At 41.9% G+C, this 18,323-nt stretch overlaps 1 protein-coding gene across 3 annotated transcripts in view; it reads right to left on the bottom strand.

Annotated features, from left to right (window-relative positions):
- MAML3 (mastermind like transcriptional coactivator 3) overlaps positions 1–18,323 on the bottom strand; it is a 247,631-nt gene that overhangs the window by 78,848 nt on the left and 150,460 nt on the right. For all 3 annotated transcript variants that reach the window (XM_038136776.1, XM_038136777.1, XM_038136778.1), the window contains exon 2: positions 7,474–8,958. In XM_038136776.1, the coding sequence (XP_037992704.1) occupies positions 7,474–8,958 (1,485 nt within the window). The remainder of the gene's footprint in view (positions 1–7,473; positions 8,959–18,323) is intronic.

The raw sequence follows: 18,323 nt of genomic DNA, 5'->3' as shown, positions 1-18,323 counted from the left end.
CTGTGGAAATAAGATAGGTCTGAGTGTGTTCAGATCCAAAACAGTGCCAGAGAGAATGGATGGACAACCGCAAAGCCTTCCTTTGGCCTTTCCAGCAAAGCCTATTCTCTTCCAAAATGAGCAAGACTTGCCTGGCTCCCACTACCAGCAAGGGAAAGCTGACCACCAATCTCATTGGTTAGCATGAGACCTGGAAGATTGGGCAGAGAAGGGAGATCTTCCCTGTCCTTCTGAAAAATAGATGAAGTAGAGAGACCTTCCTGGCCCTGGATCTGTACTGTTAAATCTGACCAGAACCTGCTGCTGATTTTATCACTGCTGCAAACTACAAGGCCCAGTAAATCCACTGCACTCACAGCCTTCTTGCTTGTGGCAAAAGAAGAAAATTTGGTGCACATTGAGCAGTTACTTCACCTGTGCATTCAGTATGGACAGTAACTTGGAAACAATGTGATGTGTTCCTTTTTGATGTGTATTTTCAAAAAGGACTATGTGACACCATAGAAATACAAACACAGCCAAAGGGGAGCTTCCAAGAAAGAGGTCTGAGTTGCACCAGAACCTTGAGGGTACAGTTGGGTAAAAAAACAGGTTGGATTGGAATGGTGGCAAGGAAAATCCCCAGTATTCCATTATCTTATCATTATAAGGTTCATAATTTCACATGTTTTCCTGTCACTTTAATATTTTGAAGCCAAAAGTGGAAGGAAGAATCAAAGCTTTACTCTAAAAAGCAAACTCCTGTTCCAGATGGATACAGAACTGCTGGAAGTCAAGAATCCTAGGAGTTCAGAAAACAGGAAGATACTACCTTATCCCCAGTATGTATTAATTTTATGAGCTCATGATTTTAAAGCAATTTTAGAATTTCTGAATATTTCCAAACAGCAGTGTTGTGAGGCATGAGCTGACTTTTGTTTTAGGCATTCGGACTTCTATATTTATGAACTGAAACACAGGAATATACATTCCTGTAAAATTAAGGTCTGATTAATGTTTTTGAGATGTTGAGAAGCAAATTGTCAAACCTAGGAATTGTAGAAGGGAAATGAATAAATACAGGGGCAAGAAGAATTCTAAGTGTCTACACTCCGGAAAAGGTAAAGCTAAGGACACATATGGACTTACAAAATTTACACAAGGACAAATCTAAAACTCAAATATTATCTACGGGCAAGCTATAATTCAATCTGCATCATGGCTGGGTATTGCAAGATCCCAGACTGGAAAAAAAAGAAATCAGAGCAAGTCAGACCAAAATGCTCACACAAGTGCTCTGTGAGTTCTGGCAACCAGTAGTGAGGTACTAAAGGCTAAATAGACAAAGTGCTCTCAAGGATAGGAACCTTACTCTTTGTCTTTGGAATAAGTCTTCTCTCAAAATAAAAATGGAAAGTAACAAAATCTAACCTATGACCTAACTCACTGTCTGCATGAAAACAGGACAGTTTATTGGTTTGCCATAAACACAGAGAGTTACAAAGGCCCATGGACAATAAGAAGTTGGCGGTATTGCTGGAAGCAGGTAGAACGGGTCATGAGATTGGAAAGCTAAAACTGATGATGCTAACTTGCATTTTCAGGAGAAAAATGGCATAAAAAACCCATCAGGAAAGGGTAGCACTCTATGTAAAAATATGCTGCTACTGGCTATAGACATTTCAAAACCACAGTGCTTCACAACTGCAGTTGTAATGAATAAAACTGAAGATGAGCTGATGGCACACATTGAATCATTAAACTATTGGACCTTGCTAAATAACAGGACAAACTGCTCTTTACGGAGCAACCGAGATCATGTAGGAAGGAAAAGTGTAAAGAAAAGAAGTAAAATAGAGGGCATTTAATATACATTTTTTGCAGTCAGTAATACAAAATATCTGCTTCTAAAAATAATGTAGGACATTTTCTTTACAGATGTGAATAATATACACTATCAGTCTTCAAGAAACTTGACAAGAAGAAAATCATACAACAGTGTATTTTTATAAATCTTAAACAAATAGAGAAGTTTCTATGAATCAAAGAGTTACCACTACAACTATGTTTTATCAAGTGGAAAAGACCAGTTATTCTGACACACTCTCTAGCAAAGCAATGGAACAACTGGTTTCAGCTCTCTACCAGCAGTAACTTGAAGGATTTAACAGTAAATACTGGACAGCATGGTTTCAGGAGAGTAGGTTTCACCAAAGAAATTCATAGAATCATAGGGTTATTTAGGCTGGAAAAGACCTCTAAGATCACTGAGTTTGACTTTTAACTCAACACTGCCGAGTCCACCACTAAACCACTGCCCTTAGGGCCACAATGTGCATGTATTTTAAATACCTCCAGGGGTGTTGAATCAACCACTTGCCTGGGCAGTCTGTTTCCATTTCCTTAAAACAGGAGGAGTGGTTTAGTTGGGGCATGGGAGCAATGATCTTATACTTTGATTTTGCAAGGTCTAGGCTGGGGAGAAAATTTGATATTGAAGAAAAAAACATTGCCAAATGAAATTAACAACGTTCCCATTACATTAATAAGTACACACCCACAGGTCACAAAATGAGGAAACACCAACAAAATTGGTTTTTAGGATTATGCCATGGAGACCTTAGCCAAATGCTATCCAATGTTTGTTTCTAGTGATTTATGTTAACATGGCCTTCTTTACAACACAATGGGCAGATGACAGTAGGCCTGGTAAGAAGTCTAGGCTATGTTCACAAATTGCCTGGTAAGATGGTCAGAATCCATCTGAGCATGTTTTGTTAACCCATCTGTCCTTAAAAGTCTACCGGAGACTGATTTCCAGGGAGCACATTTGGACTTTTGTAAAAGGCAGGCACAGCATCTAAACTCCAAGTCAAAGCTTTTGTGGAAAGCAGTGTCTACAAGTCCAACACAGCACAGAGAGGCATTCACTATAGCTCTATAGGCTGCTTAGCAAGTGATCCTCACTATCTCCTTCATTATTTCCATTCCACCCTGTCTCCCGTAAAATCTGGTAAAACAGTTGTTTCTCTGTCACACTTTCATGCAGTGAATACAAATCTTTCTTCTTTACTTCCAGGCAGGCTTTGAAAAAAGGCTGAATTCCAGAACATCAACAATCTCTTTGTCTTACTATCTCAAAGATAATCCTCAAAAAAGTATAAAATCTCTTTTACCATTTCAGAGAGAAACACACCCTTTCACTTCTAAAGGACAATAATTATGTTTTGGAAGTGTTCTCAGGACACTGAGAACACTCAGGTCCCCCTTCATCTTTGGCATGCAAAACCAGACTGAGCTGATGATGCATCTTGAATATATAAAATTAAAACAAAGGACACATAATTAAATATGAAGATATGCTTGCAGGATGGTGTCATTTCTCTCCTTCATTCACATCTCTACAATTTTAAACAAAATAACTAGTGGTTTCATTAGGAAGTAATTGCAGCATTCTCACAGTCCCATGCAGGCAAATAGCTGCAGTCTAGTTTTACTTTTCTTACGCCCACAGAGAATTCTGTTTTGTTTTGACCTCGCATTACTTTCCCTCACACACTTGGCTCCAAATATCAAATTTTGCCTTAGCCATTCAACAGTTATTCCTTTGGGCTGCTTTTTTTTCTTACCATTATGCATTTGTGTAGAACAGCTGGAACTAAGAAAAAGCACAATTAATTATTCCTAAATTTTCCAAAGAAAACGTTTTTACTTTACCTCAGTTTGAAATTACTTTTTGGTTTGAGGATCAAGAGAAAAACTGCCTCCCATAAAACCTTGCATACATCTCAAAAACTTAATGGAACATTTTAGCTTAAAAAACAGCGTAATTTTTGAGAAGGAGGTGGGTTCAGGTTTTCTTTCTTTTATTTCTAAAATCATATAAAAAATCTAAACAAAGCCACTGTTGCATCTTGGTGGGGAACTGATTTCTTTTAATATGACATGAGAACCAGAAGAGAAGAGAATCTCTACCCCGCAAATACCAAGCAAGTTACCAGCCCTGTGAAAATCTACTTGCTGGATTAGCCTATGAGCCCCAGCTAAGTAAGAATGGAAGAGCCACCCAGAAAAAGCGAGAGCAAAAAAGGGCAACACCTGCCACATACACACAAACTAACAACTGGGTTTAGGGCAGATCAGGGTACATGGAGTAAAGTAGAGAGCAGGGAATTATTAAGTGTGAGTCTGACCAAGTGGAGAAGAGTCAGGTATGAGGTAATATTAGTAGGAAAGAGTCTTGATAAGGTAGATGAGTCAGGATCCACCATTAGTTTTGCTGGATATAGATGGGTCATGATCTGCCTATGAATTTAACACTCAGTTCCAGAAAAAAATCCCATCAAAATTACCTTCAGGCCACCTCTGAAAAAGTCCCTGACCCAAAAATCCAAACCAGTATCTGCTTTGTGTAAAAACACCCCAATCAGTGCTCCTGTGAAGAGAAACAAGGTATAAAATAAGATATAGGACTTAATGGTTCAGGGCACGTGGGTTGTTCAGCAAGAGTGTGTTGAGGGCTACAGTGCCAGTACCAGTCCTCAATCTCCACAGAAAAGCAAACGACCAACACATCTGATGAGAAGAGTCTCAATACAATGCAGAGATCCTTCAGAGAAGACCTACTTCTGTTGGATAGTTCTGCTAGCTAGGCTGCTGATTTAGCACTCTGCCCGTCCAACCACTCACACACATATTGAGCAGAAAGGTTTCTTCTCTTTACAAGAGTAGGCAGTGATGCTCAGCATGCCCAGGACACAAGCCCAGAGCACTGACACATTAATCAGACAGTCATGGACAGCTGACCTCCACAGAGCATTTGCAAAGCCCCAGCTGGACTGAAAACAATGGTGTATCTCACTAAAATACACTCAACAACTGAAGCAATGAGTTCATATAAGAATGCTACTTATTACAACAGAAGTACCTCAGGCACAAATGGGTTTTAATTAGTATCCATACACATGCACAGAATTAAGCCATATTGGGTATTTTACAGCAGTACACAGAAAATAAGCCAAAGCACTTATGTACATGTCAGATGATCTCTAATCAGCTTTTGGTTCTCAAATATGCCCTTGTCGGAGTAACTTGACAGAAGTATATGGTCACTGCTAACTATTAGGTGCAATAGGTAGATTCTTTTTCTCCTTAAATAAAATTTATTAAATCATTGTGATTATTTAACAGAAACATACACTTTTACAAATCTCTATCAAATCCCAAAACTGCAATGAAAGTAGAAACTATAAACTGACAGAAAGATACATTCACTTTACATTCAGGAATGTATTTCAAACTGAAGAGTGCAATATTCTTATTTTTCATCTGTGACTATCAGCATGTAGTAAGTTGTAGAATCAGATAATCTGCATCAGTCTGTGTTTAACTTAACAATACCAACATTTTTACCACTTCTGCAAAAACAGTAAGTTCCATCAAGCACATCTTGCAATAATAGGCTTTCTAATTTTCCACAGGAAAATGCTTTTCAGGGAAGCAGGAGACAAAGAAGGAAGAAATACATTAAAGTTAGAAACTTATTACTTCAACCTTTCTCACCAAAATAAATCCCTTCAGTGTAGGCATGTGGGTTCCACAAGTAGTAAAGGGACCTTTTGATGTCTGCACAAAAGCAAGAAGTCCCTCATCCTGGATGGATCAATAAATGTGAATTGCACATAATATATAACTAAGTATGGCTCTGCCTTAAATTTCTTCTTTGTATGTCACAGAAATGACTTACTATCTGTACTATCTGACTTGTTTATGGAAGACCATCTAATTCTATCCAAATATCTAGTTTTCCCTACATTAAAAAAAGAAAAAAAAAGAAAAAGAGGAATTGAATGAGATTAGATATATGAAACCTTGGCTACCCATTCATATTGAGGAATTGCAGAGAGATATTAACATGAATTTCTTGACTTATGAAATGGAGGGGATGGCATTGGCTCTTTCACACAGGCAGTTCATCCTCTCAGCTGTTTGATGAGTCTTTGAGTTCAGCAGATTTAACAAAGGCAAAAGAAAGAAACAATAAAGGATTAGGCAGCATGACCAAGCATCCTCTGCCTCTTAGTTACAAAATGATAAATCTGTAGCTACAATTACAGTCTGAGTTCTAAGTCATTATTGCAATATTTCTCTAGATAAGCGTTCCCCAAAAGAAGAGGCTTTAGGTCACCTATGTCTAATAAAATAGGCAAGCAGAATTAATATAAAAAATACGAACCTTTGAGCTGTCACCATACATCCTGAACCAAAACCAGGAGGCAGATGAACATTTCTTTTTGTTTTGCAATTAGCTTTAAATAATATGTGATGTGCTCTGACCTGGTAAAGCTCCTACTTCTCCTTATTGGTTGATTCCCAAACTCCATAAGCTGAAGAAATGACAAAATTTGCTGTATTTCTACATGCATTACAGTGTAAGTCACAGTTAAACCATGCTCAGAATGAAGTATTCCTTGTAGGTGGTGTGGAAACAACTAATTTGGTGAAAAGCTGTTATGCTAAAATGATCATCCAACAATTCTATTAGTGTATTATACACTATTAGTGTATATCAGACTTCTTGACATGTTTTGGTGGCATATAACTTCTGTGAAGTCATCACTTACTTTGAGAACTGATTATTGATTTTAATCAATTTTTAAACTCTCAATACAACATTTAGAAAATTTATTCTTGAACCTTTCCATGACACCAGTGGACAGATCTTTACAGGGGCTGCACAACGAAGAATACCCTGCTGACCCAGGAGGTGATAAGGGCATTGATGCAACCACTATTCCAACTGGTTATTAACTCATTACAAAGTACTCCCCAAGCCTGGCAACTGCTGCACCAGAGCTTAGTATGGAATACAAATGAGACAGTGATGCCAAGGCTCTGAAGCCAACATGGCTTTAGCCTCTGTTGTTCTCACTTTTTCCGGTTAAAACCAAAGGTACTCAGAACCCAAAATGTTCTTCCTTTGCTCCCAGAGCCAAAATGCCAAAAATGCTGTTTAAAGGTGGCTTGGTCTCTACCCCAAGAAGAAGGGACCAACTGCTCCATCTTTTTGTTACAATGCTAACTACACGGTGGTAAACTAAGCCATGCAGCGGTTTGGGATCCACCAAGTCTTGCATTATGAGAAAAAGGAAATAAATCCTTCAAGGAAGAGTGACTTCTGACCCAAAATTTCCCAGAGTGGCCCCCAGCGCTCATCAGAAGAGGCACAGGGAAAGAGCAGTGAATTACCAACAGATCTGAAGTATAATGCAACATAATTTCAGTTGTTTCTTACAATAATCAGGCTCCAATACCATGTGAAAAATCCAAGAAGCATCTGCAATGGCATTCCATACTTTCCAGGAGAAAGAGGAGGTGAATGGAGGAGACTGGACAAAGAGGTGTCGGCCTCTGTATTGGCCAGTACAAGAGGCCTATTCTACAAAGCCTTTGTATCAGCCTCTCGTTGCCCACGTGCTGTGCACTCACACTTACCTGACCAAGGGCAGGGAGTGTTGCATATCCCATGGGCTGATTTATCATTCCTTTCTGCTTCATGATGAGCATGCGTTTCTGCTCCTCGCTAAGGTGTGCCACCTGAGCTGGCATCTGCGTCTGCTGGGACTGCTGCTGCTGGACGTATGGCATCATGGTGCTCTTCCCGGGATTTGCCATTGCTGGGGTCATCATCTGACTCAGCTCAGTATTGAAATGGGTCAGAGGTTTGGTGTTGCCATAAGAAAGCATATTGGGCTGTTTGCTCAAGGAGTTTGTGACCAAATTATTTGGCTGCTGACTGATCATGTTCATGTGATTTTGAGGGAGGTAGTTATTAATTGTGGTCTTCTGGGGATTGTTTGCCATAGGAGGCACTACAGGGTTTTGGTTGTTAAAGGCTTGAGAATACATCATTGGACTATTTGGTTTGTCTGCACTGAAGGGTCCTCCATAGGGACTAGATGGAGGCCCCACTGGTGACCAGCTTGAGGACTGATTTGGATGCTGTTGCTGCTTCTGCTGCATGAGCTTGGCTCTTTGCTGCTGCTGGGCTGCCATCTGCTTGAGCTGCTCAGCTGGGGACAGGTCAGCACTAGGCAGAGTACCTGGCCCAGGCCCCGATCCTGCCACAGCTGATGCTGGGTTCATCAGGAAGCCATTCCCAGAGCGCACCTGTGTCTGTCCAGGAGTGTGGGCCTGGCTGGGAGTCTGAGGGGACTGGACAACACAGTTTGCTGGTGAGCCAGCAGGGACTGGGGCCAGTGATGCGCTGGATGCAGAAGCAATGCTGGAGCCTGAGGAGATGTTGGAAAATGGAGGGCCGGAAGAAGATGGTCTGACCTGGGGAGACCCTAATGGGACATGAGCAAACGGAGAATGGGATGGATCACTTTTTACGCTCGCACTCTCCTGAGTCTCTGTGGCAGGCCTGGGAAATTCGGGCTCCTTCTTCTCTTCAAAGTCTTCATTGAACAAATCCTGTATATCATCTTCTGGGACGGTGTTTGCCAGCTCATCTATGAGCTCCTGCCACTCCTGATCATTTAGGTTAATGTCTGAGAAGAGCTTGTTCTGATTCGAAAGAGATGTTTCAGAAGTGTCTATGCAGTTGGAGTCATCCAGAGGCTCTTGCTTTAGTTCCTTGTTGTGCAGGATGTTAAAACTATCATCCAGCTCGTTGCAGCCATTAACAGGGAGCTTTATCTCAGAAAGCCCACCATTTTCACCCAAGTCTTCTAGACCACTCCTGTGAGTTCCACTGTTCTGCAGGAGCAGAGGAGCTTTCATGTCAAGCTGGTGAAGAGGAGAAACAGCAGGCAAAGGCAAATTAATGGGCAAGCTGTTGATTGCCTCAATGCCTGGCACATCCTTGCGTGTCCGCTTGCTGGTTGGAGAAAAGTTCCCATCACAAACTCCATTCTGCTGTTCTCCATTGAGAGGTGAACGTGCGCCTTCCAACTTCCTTTTGACTGTCTCTTGAAGCTTAAAGAAAACAAGAGGAAAGAAAAAAATTAACCATTTGCAGATGCAAAAGAAGTGCTCATGGGCATTGTGACAAGAGACTCCTCATCAAGCCAGTGACAATAAGTTTTAAAACTGATTAGGAAGTTCCTCTGATTTCATTCTTATGCCTTGATCAATTTGAAAACAAAGTCTAAAAACCCCCAAACAACCAAACACCTCCCCCTGTCCCAAACCAAACCTTCTCTTGACTAAGAAAGCAGAACTGTAAAATATGTCTGTGCTTTCCAAGCTGAATCTGTGCTAACTTCCAAGTAATTTAGGGAGCAAGTTGACTAATTCAACATTTTCGTGCCTAATACAGGGGTAAGATTTAAACAGTGTGCCTAACACAGTGAGGAGTCTTAAAATGGAATAAAAAAGAAGAGAAAAAAGGAATCACTAAAATTTACTAATCACTCTGATTTTTTTTTGTTGGAAGTTTCTAGAGCTTCTTTAAAAAAATAACTGCAATATAATTAATTGACTACTTATATTGAAATGTGTTGTTGACAAAAAAATTATATAGTTTCATTTGATTAGTCCTGTGTTCTTGGCTAACACGTTAAAAATTTCTTTTAAGGGAGAAAAAAATCCACCCTAGAAAACAGAAGGTGCTTTGCATAACTTTAACTCAATCAAATAATGAAAAAAAGGGAATCACGTATGTGCTAAGAGCTAACATAAAACATAAATAGCTAACAGAAATAATAGCAAGACAAGTCTACAGAAAAGCAAATAAATTGGAATATAAGAATTTTATAAAAAAAATAGTGTATTAACATCAGTTTTAAGTCAGGTTATAGAAGCATAGCAAAGAACTGTAGCAAGCAGCAGTCCTCCCCACTCACACCCAAGCTGAGTCCTTTACTTATGTACGAGGCTAAAAAAAGCATCTCTCTTCAGCTAAGGCAAAAAACAATAGTGGGGAGGGGAGGAAGCAAAGAGGTCACAGCTCTAACAAATGCCTTCAGGACACACTTGCATCCTTGATACTAGAACAATAGAAGACAAAATACTGAAAGATTTTATCAGTTTTTAAAGTATTCTTACTGGCAGGAAAGTCCCAGATATGCAACTCCCACCCCTTCCCTAACCTAGAGGTCCTCAACCTTCTTTCTTCTCATAATCCAGATCCCATTTATTTCTCCCATCCCAGAGGACTGTGTCCCCTTTCATCCCATGTGTAAGACGGGCAAGCAAATCCATAGTATCTTGCCCAGGTTTTGGAGGGAGTGGTTCTGGAAAGGCTGTGCCCTTCTCCTGCTCCTCAGGCCAGCCTAGCCTCCTTCAGCACACAACGCAGAGGGATGTGGCTGGCACAGGCATTGCTGCAGTCACAGTTGAGCATGCATGGGACGCCAAGCAACTGTGAGGCTGCTCTTCTGCAGAGAACCAAGCAGAAAGGCAACACTATGAGTCTAAGCAGACCATCAACTCCTTAATTTTCACTGGAGCAGAACATCTTTTTAATATGGGAAAACAGTTAAAATGTGAATAAGAGTCCCCAGTGGGTCACTGTTGGCATAAGTGACCAAGACTTTGCTGCCTGTTTCACCTTGCACAAAGCCAGTGTGTGCCAAGCCTCCCGCAGGCGGAAATTCCTCCACCTTGTGGCTTCTGTGGTGCCACATAGACCAGCTGTTCTGAAACCACAGCCTCTGCCACATGGCTGGTCTCCTTCTCTGGAGTCTGGGCATAAAATCCTGAATTTGGAGAGTTCAGGATATTCATCTTGGAGATGAGAAAGTTCTGGGCAGACCTTTATAGCACCTTCCAGTACCCAAAGGGCCTACAAGAGAGCGGGGGAAGGACATTCTGCAAGTGATAGGACAAGGGGTAATGGATTCAAACTGACAGAGGGTGGCTTTAGATTAGATATTAGTAAGAAATTCTTCCCTGTGAGGATGGTGAGGTGTTGGCACAGGTTGCCCAGAGAAGCTGTGGATGTCCCATCCCTGGAAGAGTTCAAGGCCAGGCTGAATGAGGTTCTGAGCAGCCTGGTCTTGTGGAAGGTGTCCCTGCCCATGGCAAGAGGGTTGGAATTAGATGATTTTTAAGGTCCCTTCCAACCCTTCCTAAATTCTGTGAATTTATGCCTATGCAGTTCTGTAGCAGCTGTCCATATTCTGATTCTCTTCCCTCCCCAGTTTCTGGAGATGAGGGAACAGGCACAGCCAGTTGTTTGCACCAAGAAGTTCCTCTCCCTGTGTTGCAGGCTGTGATGTGGAACTAGCCTGCAGGAATGCGGGGATCAAGACGACTGTGGGCACATTTTAGGCCTCCCTATCAAGTCCCTGTCACTCCGGTCCCACTCCCTTCCCAAATGCAGCAGCTCTTGGGAATGCACACTGTGCCACTCTCTCTGGATTAAAACCTAGCATAGTCAAGTTTAGCAGCCACAGTCTGCAGGAACCCACCAGGCTGCAGAGAACAGAGCCCTGCAGGAGAGTATTGCCTTCTGTCCACACCTTCTCATCTCTCTGTGCCATGGAAGCAAAGCTCGGCTAGCAAGAGATGCTTGCCCAGAGGTGGTAATTGCTTCAATCCGTGCCAGTTAGCAGCCATGTGGAAAGGAAATCCAGGACTAGTGTGAAGGATGAAAATCAGATTCCACAAGGGGACTTACGGTATGGCTCTCACCGCTGCTGCCTCCCTCCCCTAAAAACCCGTGTTAAGCTGAACATTGGTGTGTGGCATTACAGCTCCCTGATGCTTTTTGAGTCACGTATCTGCTGTGCTGCAGATCCCTACAGCTGAGCTTGTTCTACTGATCTTTATATAACCCTGGATCAGACCCTGGAGACAGGAAAGGATGGTACAGATGTGGTAATGGTGCCGCTTCACAAGTACAACAGCACAGCTCCAGGGCAAGAAAACAAAGAGCACAAGCTGGCCTCAAATGCAGGTGGTCAGTTAATATAATGTGTTAAAATAGCATATTTATGTAAATATAAAAATAGCATATTTAAATATTGTCCCTAATGGGCGACCCACACAATTTACAGCTGAAATCACCCAGTTCAACTCCTAAGCCATCACACTGCAAAGTCACTATTGCCACATCAGAAAAATATTCCCCAAACAGCAAGTGACTCAAGACCAAGCTCAATGAGAATGCACAGGCAAAACCAGGATTTGAAGAAATGTTCAAAATGTGTCATGGCCCTTTACCCCAAGGTTATACTGACCAATGCTGGGCTAAAGTAAGAACAGGACGTGTTGGCAGGCTTCTCATCATGAAATGAAGTTCTATGAGGAAAAGATGGGAAAAAATTTTGTCTTAATGACAAAGCAGGGACTAGTGAGAGTGATTATCTCCTGAGGAATACAAGTGAACTGACTCCATATGTTTTGCAAGTTTGAATGAATAATTTACAAAAATATTGGTGCAAGTGATATGCTTTTACATGGTTTCACACTTTCAGGTTTTAAAACATTTACCATTTTATCCTGAATCTATCACCTTATTTGTACATGAATGTTTACCAAAAGAATCAAAACTATCTAGTGGCAAATAACCAGCCCTAAAAATATCATTTCCTAAAGTTTCATCACGTGCTGGAACTTGGATGTCTCCCTGTACAAATAGACAGTGACTTTAGTGAAAGTAAAAGCAGGCCCAGTATATAAATATTCATAATCATGTTCATTATGCATTACAACAAAAAGCAGCTTGACATGAAAACTATTTTCTATGAAATATGAAACATACTGAAGTTTGTGCCTCATTGCAAAAATAAATTCAATTAAACCTATTCTAAGTTCATCCACACAGCTCTCCTTCAGAAACTTTAGGATTTGGGGAGGCTAACAGGCACTAATATTTTTATCTTCTTTCTTTGCTCATTGAAAAACTGTAGGTAGACAGAGACTTAACATGAAAGGTGGGTACAACCTTGGCAGGTGGGGAAGCCCCTTGAAGCCAGCATTCTGGGGGAGCTGGGAGCCATAACAATAAATGCATCTCCTTTGTTTTTTTGGTTTTTTTTTTTTTTTAGGTACAACACAGAAGTACGAAATACTCTTATCAAATTATTTTAATGAAAACTTTCCTTTTCATATCTTGATTTCATCCCCAACCACCATAGTAACTCTTGAATGGCTTGGATATCCTACACTGAGCATATAGTGGCAAACAGTTTACCACTACCAGGATTCCAGAGTGTCTTAGACTAAAACCCCAGCACTTCCCCTTCCCTCTATCAACACAACCCCTGAAGTAAAATAGTACCTTTTAAAGTACCCTCCCTCTTCTTTTTACACAGTTTGTGCATGTTTTACCGCATGCATTGTGAAGATATTAGCAGGAGCTGAGAGATTTATGTCTAGGAACAGAAGATTGTTGACACATAGAATAAAAATAAAAGGAAAAAATGTCAAAATCAAAGGAAAATATTGAAATAAAACAACCCCCTTTCAGCTTCATAAATTTTTAGCTTTATTTACACAAAATATTTTGCTGTGAATCTTCATTTCACTGCAGTTTTCTACCCCAAAGCACAAGAGGGTGAAGCAGGACTCCCGATTCTTTATATGTCTTTGAATAAACTCCAGTTGTAGAGTGAGAAAAGGTCAAATTTTGGCAGGTTGACTTTTTAAATGACTTTCAATTGGAGGAGAGGCAGGGGGACAGAGTCTGTGCGCACAAACACACACCGACCCGAACAGCTGAATCCAACCCATCCTGAAATCCTCAGCAGGGCTGCTTGGACGTACCGTGACAGACCCAACAGAAAAACAAGAGTGTGTGGAGGCTGTCGGCAGGGCTTTCATCTGTGAGGAGAAGCTGCTCCGCTTCATCTCACCAGCAGCAATTCATTTTTCAAAAGAAACGAGGCAGAGGTACTGTTGTTATAGCAACAGCCGAGCCACTCGGCAGCCCATCCTCCACCCTGGAGCTGCCTTTGGTGGGCGGCTGTTCCAGTCGTGCACCAGGAGTGACTGAGGCTGTGGCAGCAGAATATCCTTTCATTGCTCCTTAAAAAAAAACAGCACAAAAACCAGAGGGAGGTGGGATAGCCGAGAGGCTAAATTCTCTCTATGCCAGTAGAAGCTGTTCACAGGGTCTAACACAGGTCCACTTCTCCTCTGTGAGCCCCCAGAAAACGAGGCTGATGTCACTTTTGTAGATGTTTTTGTGTACCAGCTACACGGAGCCACTGACTTTCTTCTCCCTAGGGCAGCTCCAGCCACTTCAATACAAGACAAGGGCAACAATTCTGAGAAGTTTGGTCCACTTGGCTCCCCAGCTCTGCTGGAATGTCCCCTGCTCTGGAGTTATCTTTGCTCCCTGGGGGAAAGCAGAGAAACTAGCCAAAGCCCAAAGTCCATCTTACTCAGAGGATATGCTTGTTTACAAAAAAAACAAGGGTTATTATCTTCTCCACATGCTCTTCTGTGACTCTTTCTGTTAAAAATGGATCTTTTCAGTTCTTCTTGTTGAATCAGTCTGGCCCACCAGCCATCATGACCTTCCATGAAATGAATTAAAGTTCCTTTCCATGAAATGAAGTCTTGGGCCTTCCTCTAGGGTTTCTACTCTCTCTCCCACCAGTGTGTCTGTTCCTGAGTTTGCTCCCCCTTTCTTCTCCCTTCTTCTCCCAGAGCTTCTATAGAAAGGTCTTGATACTTCTTACCTCCAACAGAGAGTAGTTACCACGAGCTCTGCCAAATACCACCCCGGTTCAGCAGTCTCCAGCCTGCACCCTAAAGACTGAGTAAAGTTTGCTACTTAACTTCTTGTGCTGTGCTTAATTCCTATCAACAATTCAGGAAGTGTCCCAGAGGTGGCTATGAAGTGACACTAAGCAAGTGGATTTGACATGACAGCATCTAAGATCAGTAAGGAATAATCAACATTCCCATTTGCATGCCAGAAATTCAGCTTCAACATTTGAAAGGATTTTTTGCACGCACCTCCTTGCTGTATCAGCTCTGGCACTGCCATTCAAAAGGCAATGTTGCCCGAGTGCCACTGCCTGAGGTACAGCCACATCTTATCACCAGTGTTTTAAGTACACCAACTCCATAATAGCTTCCCAATGACACTTGCAGTGTCCTGCAGAGGTGGTGGGGAGCAGGGGACAGCCTTTCAGAAACCTCTGTTGGAGCTGAACTCAGCCAAGCAGCCAAGCAATACGAAGGTGAGTTACAGATCACCACTTCCCACAAATGAAAGTATTTCATGCATCCAACCACTCCCCTAATATCTTAATTTCTTCATGCTGCTGAAAGCATGGCATTGATGCCTGCTAAGTCACTGGATGAAGCCTGATGTAGCGACTTGATTTTGGAGCACAATTGCTAATTTAAAGCAATTGCTAATTTAAAGCAAATGCTGTGTTTCTCCATTCTAGGCCTGGCTGCCCAGCTCTTGTTGGACAGGGCAATGTTTCAAATATACAGGAAATTTATGTTGTGAAATCTGTCTGAAGTTGGTAAAATCTCATCCTGCCAACCTTGCCTATTCAACTCTGCAGGCTCATAGAGCAATAGGCCTCAGGAAGGGGGTGTCAATCTTCTGCTCCTTACCCTGCAAAGGACTGCTGGGGTCTCTTGTCATCACCCTTGTTTTTGCCATCAGTCACCAGAAGAACAAAATACCTCCCAGTAATAGCAAAATTATGATCAAGGCACTGGGTAAACCTGCAAGAGTTAGCAGAGAGGAAAACAATCCACTTCCTCACATTTTAGCTAATCAGACAGAAAGGGTTGCTCTCTGAAGAGTGACACTAAGAGCCATGGTGACTTCTGGATGCAAAGCTGGCAGCACAGGCCCCTTGCTAGAGCTGCCTGCCAGCTCTCAGGGCCACAGCCACCAGCAGGAACTGGATCACACTGGGAGATCAAGCAGAGAACAGGGAAGAAGGGTAACAAAAAAAGGCACTGCATGAGGGCAAAATAGCAACAGCATCGAGGAAGTCAAGTCAAACCAGGTAAATGCTGTTACTCCACCTGCTCTCAGCCAGTCAGGTAAGGATGCTGTTGTGTGCTAAAGCAGCTTGAGAAAAGCTGAGAGAAAAGACATTGCACAGCAAGTTTAACTGAACTTTAGAACATAAACTGTTTCATGGATGGAATACTGTTATCGCTGTCAAAGAGCCTTCCTGCCCAAGTGTATGATCCACATGGTTTACTCCTCTTCAGATCTATCTCATTTAATCCTGCTTTGTCCCAATGGGGTAAACACTGGCAAAGCAGTAACCTCATTGCAGTGCCAGCACTGCTCCATTTGTGCAAAAGTCTTAGGAAGGTGCTAAGAGCTTATAAGCTGAACTACTGAGCTGGCAGTACCTATTCTTGCCTCTCACACCCAGCAGCTGAGATCTGCTCTCTCTGAAATTGTCCTTGCAGATGGCATGAGCTGCATTTTCAGGGTGTCCTATGAGAATTTAGTCAGGCAGCCTCCAATTGACTTGTCTGGGATTGTTCTGATAAGTCTCCACCCTTTCCAATCTGCTTTGCATCTGAACAGAAGAGAGGGTAATGATAAAAAGCAGACACTGGAGATTATTAAAGTTGTGCCTCCCAAAGAACTGCAAATCATGACTGAAAAGAAATACAGGAACCTCTTGTGTTTTAAATCAAGGAGCAGCAAAACAACACACCTAGTGCTGTTGCCCATGCACCATAGCTACTCAGTAGCTCTTTAAACTGTGCATGTGACACTAGGAATAGTTTCCTGGGAAAAATCTTGTCCCAGTTCATCCTTGGATGAGCACAAGTCGTAGCAGGCTAGTGAAGTATGCTGATGGCATCCTGCCTGCCTCGAAAAGGGGTATGTGGCACATGAAAGCATTCCAGTCCTCTGCAAAGGAGGAGCAGGTCTGTGACACAGCCTCTGCTTTACTTGCTATTAAGGCACCAGTAGCGTGTGAGCTCTGTTCCTGACTTCAGAACTGACAGACTAAAACCTTGTCCAACTGATGTAAGGGAAAAGCCCTTCCTATGCTTAGGGCAAGCAAATTATCTTCCAGCTGCTTGCAAAATACTGCCATGGCACAATCTACATACATAATATATTACTCCAGACTATTCTCAGAGAAACTCCGAAGAAAGAGCCAGAAGAGACAGTGAAGGCACGACAGTAATCTGATGACACCACAGATTTCCATGGACTGTGAGCTTCTACTGGATCTCTTTTACTACCAAAGCCTGTCTAGTGCATGATCTCTAGAAGACAGATGGGAACCTGACAGAAGGCCGAAATCAGAAATGGCACAGTTGTCTTCCATTCACATCACTGGTGTTAACTCCCAACACACATCACCTCATGGCAACTTATTCCATAGGTGCATGAAGCAGCACCTTCCAGTTCCTCAAATCAGTGTGGGCTAAGTAATTTCAGGGATTCTTCCACATGACTAAGTTCAAGTTCATGCTTTCTGAAGCAAAGTGTTTCATACAATTGGAAAAGGAAGGAAATGAGAGCCACATGGTCTATACACTGTACCTGTTCAAGCCCACACATTTTAGTCACCCTCTTGAGGTAACACCATAAATGAAGCTTTCACTTGAAAATAATTTAAGTATCAAATCAACAGATTTCCACAACCAACACATTAAAAGAAAAATCTTGTGAATCAGTCATACTATTCTGCAAACAAAATGGTAAATTTAGCCTCCTTTTCCCCATCTGTTCCCTGAATAGGCAGCTTGGCCGAGGACATAGGTCGGCTGAAGATTTCTCTGCAAGGACAAATACCTTTAAAGGAGTGCAGGTTATCTAAGTACAGATTGAACAATTAATGATACAGTAAGAATTCCAAAGGAGACCCAAGCATGGGAGAAGGAGAGGGAAATGAATGCTTTGCATGGTAATTAATTCTCGTATTTTTTTCTACATTTTAATTGTTTGCATAGTAACGAGATATGTCTTTTGGGGAAAGGGAAAAAAAATCCAACATGGGGCAGATGAGTTTGGAAATAAATTTATGCTAAGCTACTGACCATTTAAAAAAAAAAAATCAAATAACTGAAAATCCCAAAATAGAAAAGATGTCAGAGACAGCTTTTTTCTTCAGTCAAAACAATTCCCTGATCAGCACAATCAGCTTGATCTATCTCTAGGAAAGAAGAGCAATTCAGGAACCGGTTGATGGTCTTGACTTTGCATATCTCTTTCAAAGAACACAGGCAGCAGCAGTTCTGAAAAGCTCCTGGACAAAACCCATGGCTCAATCCTGAGGGGTGCTAAAGCCCCCGGGTCACAGAACCACAGAAAGGTCTGGGTTGGAAGGAACCCTAAAGAGCATCCTGTTCCAACACCCCTGCCATGAGCAGGGATAACACCCCAGACCACCTTGTTTAGAACCCCATCCAGCCTGGCCTTGAACACACTCAGG

Source organism: Motacilla alba, chromosome 4 (genome assembly GCF_015832195.1).
Source record: "Motacilla alba alba isolate MOTALB_02 chromosome 4, Motacilla_alba_V1.0_pri, whole genome shotgun sequence".
Classification (NCBI taxonomy): Eukaryota; Metazoa; Chordata; class Aves; order Passeriformes; family Motacillidae; genus Motacilla; species Motacilla alba.
The sequence above is the reverse complement of the archived record's forward strand: the minus strand, read 5'-3'. Positions and strand labels throughout refer to the sequence as shown.